The sequence below is a fragment of the Plecotus auritus genome (genome assembly GCF_963455305.1).
Source record: "Plecotus auritus genome assembly, chromosome: 9".
Classification (NCBI taxonomy): domain Eukaryota; kingdom Metazoa; phylum Chordata; class Mammalia; order Chiroptera; family Vespertilionidae; genus Plecotus; species Plecotus auritus.
The window spans coordinates 10,143,805-10,156,690 of NC_137783.1; the positions used below are offsets into that span (position 1 = coordinate 10,143,805).

General features: G+C 57.5%; 1 protein-coding gene across 1 annotated transcript in view; it reads right to left on the reverse strand.

Annotated features, from left to right (window-relative positions):
* The window catches only part of VWA2 (von Willebrand factor A domain containing 2), a 36,290-nt gene that overhangs the window by 362 nt on the left and 23,042 nt on the right, over positions 1-12,886 (reverse strand). The window contains exons 6-13 of the mRNA XM_080640822.1: positions 11,369-11,563; positions 9,625-9,758; positions 8,868-9,000; positions 7,564-7,619; positions 6,398-6,505; positions 4,485-5,054; positions 1,931-2,482; positions 933-1,058 (exon numbers count right to left, since the gene is read on the reverse strand). Of these exons, the coding sequence (XP_080496948.1) occupies positions 933-1,058; positions 1,931-2,482; positions 4,485-5,054; positions 6,398-6,505; positions 7,564-7,619; positions 8,868-9,000; positions 9,625-9,758; positions 11,369-11,563 (1,874 nt within the window). The remainder of the gene's footprint in view (positions 1-932; positions 1,059-1,930; positions 2,483-4,484; positions 5,055-6,397; positions 6,506-7,563; positions 7,620-8,867; positions 9,001-9,624; positions 9,759-11,368; positions 11,564-12,886) is intronic.

The window sequence follows — 12,886 nt, forward strand, 5'->3', positions numbered from 1 at the left end:
TCACTGCCCGCCTTAGGAAGCCCACGTCTGCCCATGGCCAAGACCCCCAGGCTTCAAGGGGAACTGCCTCTGGTTCTAACTTTAAAATCACAACAGGAGCCCCAGGTGGGCCCGCAATGCTGCCCAGCGGTCCTCCTCTAGGGCCTTAGTCTGGTCCCCTCACTCTTAGATGGTTACTTCTCTTTCCGCCAACCTCCTTCACCTCCTCCTCTCCATCCTCACGCTCAGCTGACTCCTCCCACTTCACTGAGCAAATAGACACGCTCAAAAACTCCCAGCTCTAACTGGTTTGGCTCAGTGGATAGAGCGTCAGCCTGCGGACTGAAAGGTCCCAGGTTCGATTCTGGTCAAGGGCATGTACCTTGGTTGTGGGCACATCCCCAGTAGGGGGTGTACAGGAAGCAGCTGATCGATGTTTCTCTCTCACTGATGTTTCTAACTCTATCCCTCTCCCTTCCTCTCTGTAAAAAAATCAATAAAATACATTTTTTTTTTTTAAAAAAAAAGAACTCCCACCAGCTTCCACCACATCCACCCACCTTCCTGCATCGGGGCCCACGTCCTCGTCTCCCAGTCACTCCGGATCCACGGGGCTCCTGACCGAGGCCTCCCTCCCAGACCCATGACTTTGCTCCAGTGTGCTGAGCACCAGCTGGGACATGAGATGTTGTGTTTATTTCCTGTCTGTCTCCCCCCGCGCATGGACGCTCCCACAGAGGCAGACATTCTCACTGTCCATGTCCACCCACCCAGAACGATGCCGGGGACACACGAGGCCCCGGCTACTTGCTTCTTGCGTGAATGAACAAAGGATGCTAGGATTCCTTACACAGAGCCAACACCCTCGAGCCTGCCTTCAACAGAGTTCCCAGGGCTCGGCGGGTCTCAGAATACCACCCCCAGCTCACCCACGCGGAGCAAGGACCACTCACGGCTCTCACAGTGGGGACCTTCCCAGCCGTCTCGGCATGTGCAGAGGTAACTCCCGTTCCGCAGGACGCAGGTGCCCTCGTGCATGCACGGGCTGGGTTTGCAGAGGTTGACGGGCCGACTGGCTTCTACAAGAAAGAATGTGCCCAGGAGGCCCAGCCCGGGTCAGCCCCGAAGACCCCCTCCTCTAAGGAAGCCCAGAACTGCTGCGAGGCCACTCGGGTAGTGTCTCACATGCCTTAGCGCTGATGTGGGCCTTGAAGCCACAGGTTAGCACATGGTGAGTGCTCCACACTGCTTGGCTAGGTCAGAGACCAACCTCCACCCAGCCCTCCCCTATGCGTCGGGAGACTTTTTCTATGATATGCGAGGCTCCTAGCACTGCTTACTATTCTTACAACGGCCACATGCTTTTAAAAAGGCGGAGGGATGGCCTGGTCAGGGTGGCTCAGTGGTTAAGCGTCAACCCATGAATCCAGAGGTCACTGGTTCGATTCCTGGGCAGAGCATATGACCGGGTTGCGGGCTCTTTCCCCAGTATGGGGCATGCAGGAGGCAGCCGATCAATGATGTTTCTCTCTATCCCTCTCCCTTCCGCTCTCTCTCTAAAAATCAATCAGTAAATTTAAAAAAGGCGGGAAGGATGTCACTGGCAAAAGGAAGCCTTTGAGTCAGGCTGGCCTGGCTGTGTTGGCCCCCCGCTCTGGCATTCACAACCAAGGTCAGTGCCGACCTTGGGGGATCTGTGGGTCTAGCGACGTCTTCTGTTTAAACGGCGTGTATACACTTTCAAGTTTGGGGTGGAGTATCTGTTACGTTTTCTGTCCCCTGAGTATCAAGAGGATGGTGTGCCTACCACGGGACTTAGCACGGAACCCAGCACGTGGGAAGCACCCAGAGGCCAGGAGGAGCCGCGATCCTTGGAGGATGCGCCTGGACGGTCAGGCTGGGGTGCCACCCCTTGGAGGCAGCGCTGAGCGGCGCGGATTCGCCCACTCACCTTCACAGAGCCACTGGATGAGCGCGTCCCGGTGGAACCTCAGGTCCGTGTAGGCCGCCACGTGGATCAGGGCATCCCGGGGGCCCGCCAGCCTCCGCAGCGCCTCGCTCAGGACGGGCCCCACGCCCACCACCAAGACAGAGACGCCATTGTCCCTCAGCTTCTGGGCGGGGACGGCCGCGTCCTCCACCCCTCTGCCCCCCGTGAGCACCACCACCGCCTTGGGGACCCCAGGCCGGGCGCCCCTCTGGATAGTCATCACCCTGTCGTGGATGTGCAGCAAGGCTGTGCCTGCTGAGCCCGCCCCGCCCAGGTAGGGGGCCTGGCTGGTGGCCCGCAGCACTGCGGGGCGGGCGACGTGGCTGTCCAGCTCGAAGGCTGTCTGGACCTGGCTGCCGTACACCACCAGGCCGATCTGTGTCACATCGGGGTTCACGTCGAACTGGAGGGTGCAGCTCCTCACGAAGCTCTGCATCAGGGCGAAATTCTCGGGCCCCACGGAGGCCGAGGCGTCCAGCATGAAGACCAGGTCCAGCGACTGTGCCCGGCAGCCTGTGGAGCAAGCAGCGTGGGCCTCAGGGGGCAGGCTCTGCCAGGCGGAGCCCCTCCCCGGGCAGGACGGGCCAGCTCGGTGGGGACAGCCAGTCCGCCGTCTGTCCACGGCAGGCGCCGCCCCCCACGCTCTGCTAGAATAGCAGCAGCTCATAGGAGTGCCTGGCTAGACCTCATCCCTGGCAGCTCCGTGGGGCGGTGTCTAAGTTCCGTCTGATGGGATATGGTTGGAAATCATTGTGCCATTTCCAAGTGATACCCTCAGAAGGAAGCTGCTTGCCTTCCCCTCCCCCTTCCCCCCTGCATGCCGAGAAACAGTGACCTGGAGGCAGAACCACAGGCTGCCAAGCCACCTTGCCGGCTCAGGCTGCTCACCCTGGAATGATTACGAGAGAAATAAATGTCTATCCTGTGTAAGCCACTTAGCTCTGGGGACCCTTTGTGACAGCAACTTCACCGCACCCTCATCCATCCCATTACCGAGCACCCTCCATGAGCCACGCACTATAGACAAGGTTCTGATTGTACGGGTGGGTAAAATGGACCGAGGCCTGCCGTCGATGGGCTGACAGTCTGTGGGGAGACGGACGTGAATTCAGTATAGAATTACAAGTTATATGGGCAGCCATGAGGGAAAAGCAGGAGCAACATTAGTAAAGTGGGCGAAGAGGCCAGGTCTTCTCTGAGGAGTTAGCTAAGAACTGCAGGAGTCAGTCCGAGCTGGAGGGGTGGAGGGGGTATTTCTAAGGTGCTCCCCACCCCATGCAGCAGCTGCAGAGAGGTCCCTTGGGACCGGACCACAGGGAGCTCTCGGGAACCAGCAGGCGTTTGGGTTTCATTCCAAATGCAGAGGGGAAACCCCTGGAAACGTTTAAGTACAGAGTAAGAGGCGTTGATGCACTGGGTCTGAAAAACCACTGTAGCTCAAGGAAGGTCTGAGAAACCAAGGTCCCAGCCAAGAGGCGCGTAGGGAGACGATGGCTGAGTGTAACGTGGTATGCTGGGCAGAACCCTTGGGACAGGAAAAGAGCACTGGGTTAAAACTAGGAAATCTGAACCATGTATAGACTCTCATAAGTAACACTGGTCCATGACCTGTGACCAATGCACCTCGTTAACACCTTACAGAAGGGACACGGGGTGTGGAGTATGTGAGGACTCTACCACGGTCACAGGTCTTCCGTACATCTCAAACCATCTTTTAAAAACCCACTCTGGCTGCCGTGGGGAGACTAGACTGGAGGGGCACGGTGGGAGTGGGCGGCCAACCCTGTCCCTCCACCTTGCAAGAAAGAAGGCTCACCTCTGGTGAGTGGCATCTGGGCTGAGAGCTGAACATGCAGCTTCCCACATCCCAGCCCTGGGCAGCAACTGGGGCGGGGGAGGGGGGCATCCAGGATGTGTTTCAGCGACTGCCCCTCCCCACGGGCCAAGGCCCTGCCCTCCGACGGGAATGTCTACTCCCCGGGGGCAGTGTTCTCCAGAGCAGCCGTCACCAACCTTTCGGACCTCACGGACCACCAGTGTCCACTGGCTGGTGACCGCTGCTCCAGATCACACCCAATGGTGGGTCACAAAATCCACTGAGTGGGTTGTGCAACTCGACAGGAAAGACTAGAACGTACTTCAGGCAGCTAGGGCCAGCGTCATTCCATGAAATGCCCGTTTCAGTTGTGCGTGCGTGCGTGCTTGTACGTAGTGGGAATGTACTGTGGGCTCCCATCAAAGAAGCTGGAGAGCTGCCCTTCCAGAGCATCTCAGGAGATCGGAGCTCCACGTTAACAACAATAAATGAGTATTAATAAATAGCAACACCCGCGATGCTCTGCGTGCATACTCCGTGCACACTGCTTGTCTTGTTTAAACCTCACAAAAGCCCACCAGGAGGGGCTATTATTGGTCCCACATTATTGAAAGTGGTTCCAGCCCCTCGACCAGGCCTTGGTTCAGTGGTAGCAACCTAACGAAGGGCCGCCCCTGGCCACCAGCCCTGGGATCTCACCTGGCCGCGGCCGGCTGCACAGCTTCCCCTGCAGCTCCGGGATTTGGTTGAACAGGTCCTGCCGGTCGGCATAGACCATGACGTGCTCCGGGCTGCCCGTGATCTCCTCCAGCTCTGCCCGCACGGCCTCGCTGCCCAGGCCCAGCAGGAGCAGCTCCCGGGCCCTCGCGTGGCGCGCTGGGCCGGCCACCTCGTCCTCGGAGCCTGCCTCCGTGAGCAGCACCACCACTCTGCGAGGCCGGTCCAGGCCGGTCCTGGCGCTCCCAAAGCCGCGCTCCGCCGCCTGCCGCAGGGCACTGCCTGTCAGGGTGGCGCCTCCGCCGAAGGGCATGGCATCGAGGCTCCGGACCAGGTCGGGCACGTCCAGGTACTCGCCCACGGGCACTGCCACCTCCAGCTCCCTGCTGTACCGGGCCACCCCCACGCGGGCCCGAGAGTCCTCGTTCAGGGACGCCTGGGCAAACCGCTGCACAAAGGCCTTGGCCCGCTGGAAGCCCTCCAGCGTGGTGCCCGCCGAGCTGGCCAGCAGGAAGAGGACGTCGATTCTGCACGCCAGGCTCAGCGTCGGGGCTGCCGACATCACAGCAGCCGTCAGGCCGTGGCCACCTGGGGCATGCAGGTCACCGTCCCACCCGAGATGCCCAAGCACCACGCCAGACGGCAGAAACCTCTCTCCCGGGGGGCGGGGGACAAGGAGCGGGGAGACGGGGTGGAGAAACTGAGGCTGTAGGGGCTGTGGCCACTGCACATCACAGAGCTCTCCCTCCTGGCTCTCGCTAAGGGTCCCCACCCAACCACTGCTTAAAATTTAACACGCAGCCCAACCGGAGTGGCTCAGTGGCTGAGCATCGACCCATGAACCAGGAGGTCACAGTTCAATTCCCAGTCAGGGCACATGCCCAGGTTGTGGGCTCGATCCCCAATAGGGGGGGTGCAGGAGGCAGCCGATCAATGATTCTCATCATTGATGTTTCTCTCCCTGTCCTTCCCTCTCCGAAATCAATAAAAATAAGTATTTTTAAAAATTGACATGCAACCTATTCTATAACTCCCTGCCCCCTCCTTCCCCCCCACATTACAGTTAGTGCCTCTTGTGTCCTGTTTGAGAAATCCTGCAGCTACGCTCCTTCCTCTGTAAAAACAGACGGCTCTCGGCTTGGCCTTAAACACTCAGATCTATGGTCCTTCTGGAACTGACTTTGGGGGGGCTTGTGAGGTAGAGGGTCTTCCATGTAAATCTCCAACGGACCCAGCACGACATTTTTATAAAAGTCATTAAATAAGCCCCTACTGGTGCTCAGCACTTTACATACAGGGAGGGGCAAAAGTGGTGAGTGCACAAAACACAGCGTTCATTCTTGTATGGTGATGTACTAATTATTGTGTTACTTTTCCACACGAACAACTATAAACCTACTTTTGCTCCATCCTGTACATAATCTGATTCCAAGCTCCCAACAGCCCTAGGAGGTGCAGCCTATTACAGTCTCTAGTTCATACCTTTAAAACCAAAAAGGAACACACACACACACACACACACACACACACACACACACACACACACACAGAGGGTTGAGGCTCCTTTTCCTAAAGAAGCTCTGCCCAGCACCAGGTCCGAGCTGGGCTGGCCCCAGCCTGCAGCTGGGCTCAGCGATGCTCAGATGTCAAGCAGTGACCATTCGGAAGTGAACAAGCTAGGAGCCACTGTCCCACCCAGAGCTTCATTCATGGAGACTCAGAGGCCGAATCCCGTGAGACACCACAGCATGGGGCCCTTGGTAAGTGGGTGGCTCTAAACTCAAGGGCCAGTTTCCTCCCAGTAGCTCCAGGGGCGAGGGGTGAGGGGTGAACCAGGGGACCCGGGACGCCACTCCTCCCCAATGGTCCATGTTGAAGGTCCCGTGCATACGTACCACAGTTAGCCTCCTCTCTGAAGGCCGGCGGGCACAGGCAGTGGTACCTGTCCAGTCCTTCTGGAACACACGTGCCTCCATTCTGGCAAGGCTGTGAGTCACAGGGGCCTGTCAGAGAGATGCCCGTGAATGGCCTAGCACCTTGGCCCACAGGCCACCCTGCCCCACCTCCCCGGAAACCACCAGTAAACTAGCTGCAACACCTACAGCAAAGAGGGGAAAGAAAGTGGGGTGCGCAGAGGAGGGGCTGGGTGTGGATGGTAAAGGACACTTGATGGTGAGCTTGGTGAGGCCCTGTGTGAATTACATGCTCACATGGGGTCATGACAATGGAACCCAGCTGGAATTAAATGACACCCGCCCCCCCATTTCATATGTAGAAGTCCCAACCCTCAATACCTCTGCATGTGACTGTATTTGGAGATAGGCCTTTTAAAGAGGAAATTAGGGCTAAATGAGGTCATAGGGTGGGTCCTAATCCAATAGGAATGGTGTCCTTAGAGGAAGAGACACTAGGAAGGGCCAAGCATGAAGCAAAGGCCGTGTGAGGCCACAGTGAGAAAAGGACCATCTGCAAGCCAAGCAGAGAGGGCGGAGAAGAAACCGAACTGGCCGACACCTTGACCTTGGACTCGCAGCCTCCAGAACTGTGAGGAAATACATTTCTGTTGTTTAAGCTGCAGAGAACACACACAACAGGCCAGAACAACCCCCAGCTGCAAGGGGGCGGGGGAGCCCCAGGGGCCACGGTGATGAACTGGTGCTAGACCTGAGCTTGATGGGGGCGAAGGTCTCGGTGCCATGAAGCCGGCAGCGTGGGTGTCTCAAGATGGGGAACGCTGCAGGGGGGATGGTGCTGTTTCTTACGTTCGACAGGGGTTGTTAGCAGCCTCTGCAGGCTGCACAGCCACACCGCGAGCCTTTGGACCCTGGAGTTAATGGAAGTGCCTCCTCCGTTCACTCAGGCAGGTTCATAGCCCCTCTAAGCTCCAGTATCCTCATCTGAAAAGGTGACGCCGGAACTGGCCCAGTGGGGATTGGATGAACTCATCCATGGGAAGTCTTAGGACAGAGCCCGACACGAAGCCAACAGCCCACAACAGGTAAGACAGCAGCCTGGTCCCGGGGCCCAGGCCGAGCAGGAGAATCCAAGAGGCGGACTGTACCTGGGCAGGTGGTCCTGTAGCAGGTGGCGGGGTGGGTTAAGAACACTCTCTTCCAGCTGCAATCCAAGGACAAGACAGCAGAGATCACAGGGTTAAAGGAGGGCAGACACCGGGAAGGTTACTTAGAACACAAAGCTGCCCTGGCCGGTGCGGCTCAGTGGATAGAGCATCAGCCTGCGGACGGAAGGGTCCCAGGTTCGATTCCCATCAAGGGCACATGCCCGGGTTGCAGGCCCCATCCCCAGTAGGGGGTGTGCAGGAGGCAGCCGATCAAAGATTCTGTCTCATCATTAATGTTTCTATCTCTCTCTCCCTCTCCCTTACTCTCTGAAATCAATAAAAATATATATTTTTTAAAAAGCCCACGAAGCTGGTATAAAATTCCAATGCAGACGCCAGTCAAGAGAGACTTCCTTGTTTTCTGTCTACCCCAGCTTCTATCTGCACGTAGAGAAGGGGTGGTTCAAGCTACCCAGAGACAATTAAAAAAAAAAAAAAAAGAGAATGTACATTGGCTATCATGTCAGAAGTTAGAGGTATCTGTGTTCCAAACTCAGCAGTGAGAACAGCTTTCTATTACAAGTTCCTTCCTGGGGCCGGCTGGCTGTGTGACCCCAGGCAAGTTACTTTCCTTCTCTGGTCTTCAGTTCCTTCTTCTAGACAGTAACTCTAGCTATAGTTTTCAACCATGACCCTCGGAGCCTCCATGGAGAGGGCAGGAGACTGAGTGGCCGAGGGCTGTACTGGAGGTGGTGTGGACCGTGCCGAAGGACAGGCCAGGGATTGTGAGGGACAGGCTGCCGGCCGGGAGGCAGGTGCTCTAGAACAGCGGTCGCCAACCGGTGGCCTAGGCACCACTGGTGGTCCGTGAGGTCTGATAGGTTGGCGACCGCTGCTCTAGAAAGCCTGAGCGCTGGCCCTGAGGATCCCAGCATCCCCCGGGCCACCACAGGAATCACCCAGGACCCAGGCCTTTTGCCTCACTCAGGCCCCCATAAACGTGGAGACGGGTGCTCAGAGGAACCAAGTCACCAGATCACCATCCCAGGTGCAGAGCACGGCCCTGAAGGACCAACTTATGGCCCCCTTACCAGCCTCTAGAATGGCCGTGACCCTGCCACCCTCGCTCACCCTGGGCACCCAGGTGGTGTGTCAATGAACCTCCCTACACCCCGATGCTCTGTCCCGGCTCCCCCCAGCCCTGCACTCCTCCAAACCCCGCAGCTCCTGAGCGCTTGGCCTTGGGGACCTCCATCCACACCCAGGCCTGCCCTTGAGCTTGGACCCCAGACCATAGGACAAACCTGAAGAAGGGGCAGGGTGCCGCCAGCACACCATCGGTCCCCCGCGATCCTCTCCAGCACAGGCCACTGCCGACAAGCTCCCTGACCGTCTCCAGCGTCTTGCGCTCACAGGGGTGAGGCTGGACCCTGCAGTCTGTGTCCACAGCACACACCCGGCGAAGACAGGGTTACGCCTGCTCCCCCACTGTGGTCCACCACGCGCAGCCCGGCCGCCACCTTCTGCCTCTCGGGGCAGAGCACCCTGGGGAGGGGCTCCGTGCTGCCCCCTGCTGGGTGCCAGTCTCTGGGCACCTCCTCTGCACAGGCCCTGCCCCGCACAGCTTCCACATCCCATGCACACATGCGTGTTTTCTATAACACGCTTCACGCTAGCTCCTGGGGGACCCTGAAGGAGGTGACTATGCAGGCAGGCATCTGGCCCCGGGCTGCAGAGTCCATTGGCTGACCACAGCGGGGGCGCCGACTTGGCTCCTCCCCCCGAGCAGGGGACAGGTACAGGGGCCCCATATGCTCCCAAGTCCTAGGCCCCTTGACCCCATGGACACAAGCTCCAGGTTCCAGCTGAGAATCCCACATGGAGACAGGACATAACAGAGAGCCCTGGGGCCGAGGCTGTGTGGCCCCGTTCCTCTCACCCTCCCTCCTTGGGGAGGCCCCTGAGTGCTTACCTCATGCTAGGGGAACCCTCCCCATCCCACACCCCACTTCCATCCCACAGACACCCCACTTGCACATGGGCCAGCCTGGAAGGCCATACCTGGAGAGGCGAAGGTGCAGACGTCGGAGCCGCTGAGGGCGCTGAACAGGCCGTTGGTGGCGTCCTCCACCTGCTCGGCCATCAGCACGTGCTGCTCCCTGGGCTCGCTGGCCAGCGTGTGCAGCTCCTCCCACCTGGGCCCAGCCCCCAGCAGAGGTTACATGCCTCGTCACTCCCAGCCCACCCGCCCCCTGCCCTCCCGGCTTCTAGCCCACGGGCCACACCCCACCCCCCCACGGCCACGGAAGCCACTTCACTGCAACCTCATCCCTCCAGGACGCAGGAAACGTCCAGAAGTGAACCTCAGAATGACCTCGAGGACACGGGGCCATGGGTCATAATGTGTGCGTGCTACCGTCCACCGACCTCCCGGGGGCCGGGGCGAGCTCACACTCAAACCGACGCCTCCCGTGTCAGACGCGGTCCTGACAGATTTCACTGTCTGGTTCTGTGACTAGAGCTGATGAGAAAAACTGGACAGCAAGGAAGGAAGGAGACTGGTTCTAGGCAAGAAAAGAACAAACAAGGACAGCTAGCAAAAGAAAAAACACAGAAGTGCCCTGACTGGTGTGGCCCCGTGGTTGGGCATCGACCCCAGGAACCAAGAGGTCAAAGGTTTGATTCCTGGTCAGGGCACATGCCCGGGTGGTGAGCTCGATCCCCAGTGTGGGGGGTGCAGGAGGCAGCCGATCGATGATTCTCTCTCATCATTGATGTTTCTCTTTCTCTCGAACTGGGGACCCTTCAGTCCGCAGGCCGACGCTCTATCCACTGAGCCAACCCTGATAAAAACATACTAAAAAGAAAGAAAAAAAATACAGAAGAACTATAAACAGTGAAGACCAGCACTGGGAGCCCATCTAGGAGGGAGCCAGCACACAGACAGCCAGAGGGCACCCCTCAGGGCCCAGGACAAAAAAAAAACGAGGAGCAGCACAAGGACGTGGGGGCGTGAAGAAAAGGCTAAGAAGACAGGGCAGCCAGCGATGCATTTAGAATCGTGCCCACCAAAGTAAGCCAAGGTTTGGCAATATGGCAACAGTTCATTGATGTCTCAAATTCACTTACGTAAAATTCCCTATTCTCTCCTGAAGCCATAGAAACTGGACATTTCTCCCAGGACCCGGGGCAGGGCCTGGCACACAGAGGGGGCCTCTCAGCTCTGGGCTCACATTCACACCCAGGGGAGCAGCTCTGCCTGACCCCACCCAGCCACAGACTTTCTTAAAAGCTCCCTGGCAAAACAGACGCTCAGCCAGAGAGGAGAACCATCAGCGAGGGGGCTCCATAAATACTAAAGGATGTGAGCCAGCCACTGCCTGCAGCCACAGCTCCAGCTCCTGAGATCCTGAGAGTGCCAGGCTGAGGGCAGCAGAGATGCTCGGGGTGGGGTGGGGAGGACAGAACCTCAATGGCATTCAAGTCCCTGGCCCCTCCTGCTCACACCGAGAGACCCCTGACCCAGCCGGTGCAGTCAGATGAGTCCATGACTTTCCATTTCTGCCCGAATCAAGTCGAGTTTCGGGCACTTAAAACCAGGTGTTTAGACGAAAGGAAAGACATTGCAGAGACTGAGACTTGCAGACTCAGAGTTCCCTATGCTCCGGCAACAACAAGACAAGGGAAGAAAGGACAGATCCTGCCTGAATCAGCACGGTGTTTCCCCTGCCCCCTCTCCCGCGGCTGTGAGCTCTCCCAGCCGCACCGTGGCCACAGGGCTGACCCAGGTGCTCGAGGCTCTTACCTGGGAAAGCGCACCCCCACGGCAAACACAGTGACCCCTCTTTCCTGCAGCTGCTTGGCTGGCAGTGCCACGTGTCCTTGGGACCTGCCATCCGTGATGATGATGAGGACCTGGGGCACAGAGGCATTTCTGCCCCCGGGGAACCCTCTGCGCAGAAAGTATTTCAGAGCAAGGCCTGTCTCGGTGCGCCCTCCTCTGAGCTCACCCGGGAGGAAAAAACAAAATATGAATTAGTGATCCAGAGAAGTGACGTTGGCAGACAATGGCTCCTCCATTAGTAGTGACAGCCACATTCCCCTGGCAGAAGCTCAAAGTGGCAATTCCTACCATGAGAGATACACTTGCTCACCCTCTAAACCACAACAATGATGAACAGACATGAACTTTTCCTGGGACCTTAAGATGCACCCCCGCACAGCTCTGCGGTTTAGGTAATAATGTCACTCTCTGGGTCTGCCCCACACATGGCTATGGGCTGACAACGCCCATCGTCTGTCTACCACCCACCTCCCATCGCCCCACCCCTGTGTCATCCCCTTGTTGTTATGGCTCAACATCTCCCTGGGGTGGGTGAGCCGGTAATAGAGCTCAGTAAGAATCCATGAGAGTAAAGGACAGGGCTTGGCTGCAAGGTCGCTGACCTTGCCAGGACCGGACCTTCCTGGCCCACTTCCAAGGTCAGGGTCAGGTGCCGGAAGGCTGCAGTTTGCTTCCAGATCAGGGCAGGTTACAATGCTCCCCGCTCACTGGGATGCTAAGAGTCTGTAACCTTACAGGCCAGTTACAAGGACTGTCCACAAGTTTGGAATCCCAGTGCAGAATCTCGACTAAACCTCACAAAAGGAGGCTCGTCCCACCCCTCAGAGGGAGGCCTGCTGGCTCTCTGTGTCAACCGGGCAGAAAATAATGACTCACTACAATGGATTTTTAGGCCAATCACAGGAAACTTCGAGTGGTGTTACTGGGAGATTAATGAAATGACTGTGTGAGCTTGCCCAGCCAGCCGGCCAGAGTTCGGGACATTCAGAGCCAACTGCTGGCCATGGTTAATCTGATTTTATGTTATCACCGGGTACAATATTGAAAGGCTTGGCTGTGATATTGTTAAAGCTTCTTACTGCCACATGTCAGGGTGGTTTCTTAGCCACCTCAACACACACCTTCAGGGAATCGCCTTGGTCTAGAAAGGCAAGGGCTCTGGGTTTTAGGTAAAGCTCTTCCAGTCAGGCCAGCCTTGAAAACTGCACTGTAGAAAAATGGAGAAGAGCCCGAGCTGGTTTGGCTCAGTGGATAGAGCGTTGGCCTGCGGACTGAAGGGTCCAGGGTTCGCTTCCGGTCAAGGGCACATACCTTGGTTGCAGGCTCAATCCCCAGTAGGGGGCGTGCAGGAAGCAGCCAATCAATGATTCTCTCTCATCACTGATGTTTCTCTCTCTCTCCCCCTTCCTCTCTGAAATCAATAAAAAATATTTTAAAAAAAGAAAAGGAAAAGGGGACGAGCCCTGGGAGGTCATCCTT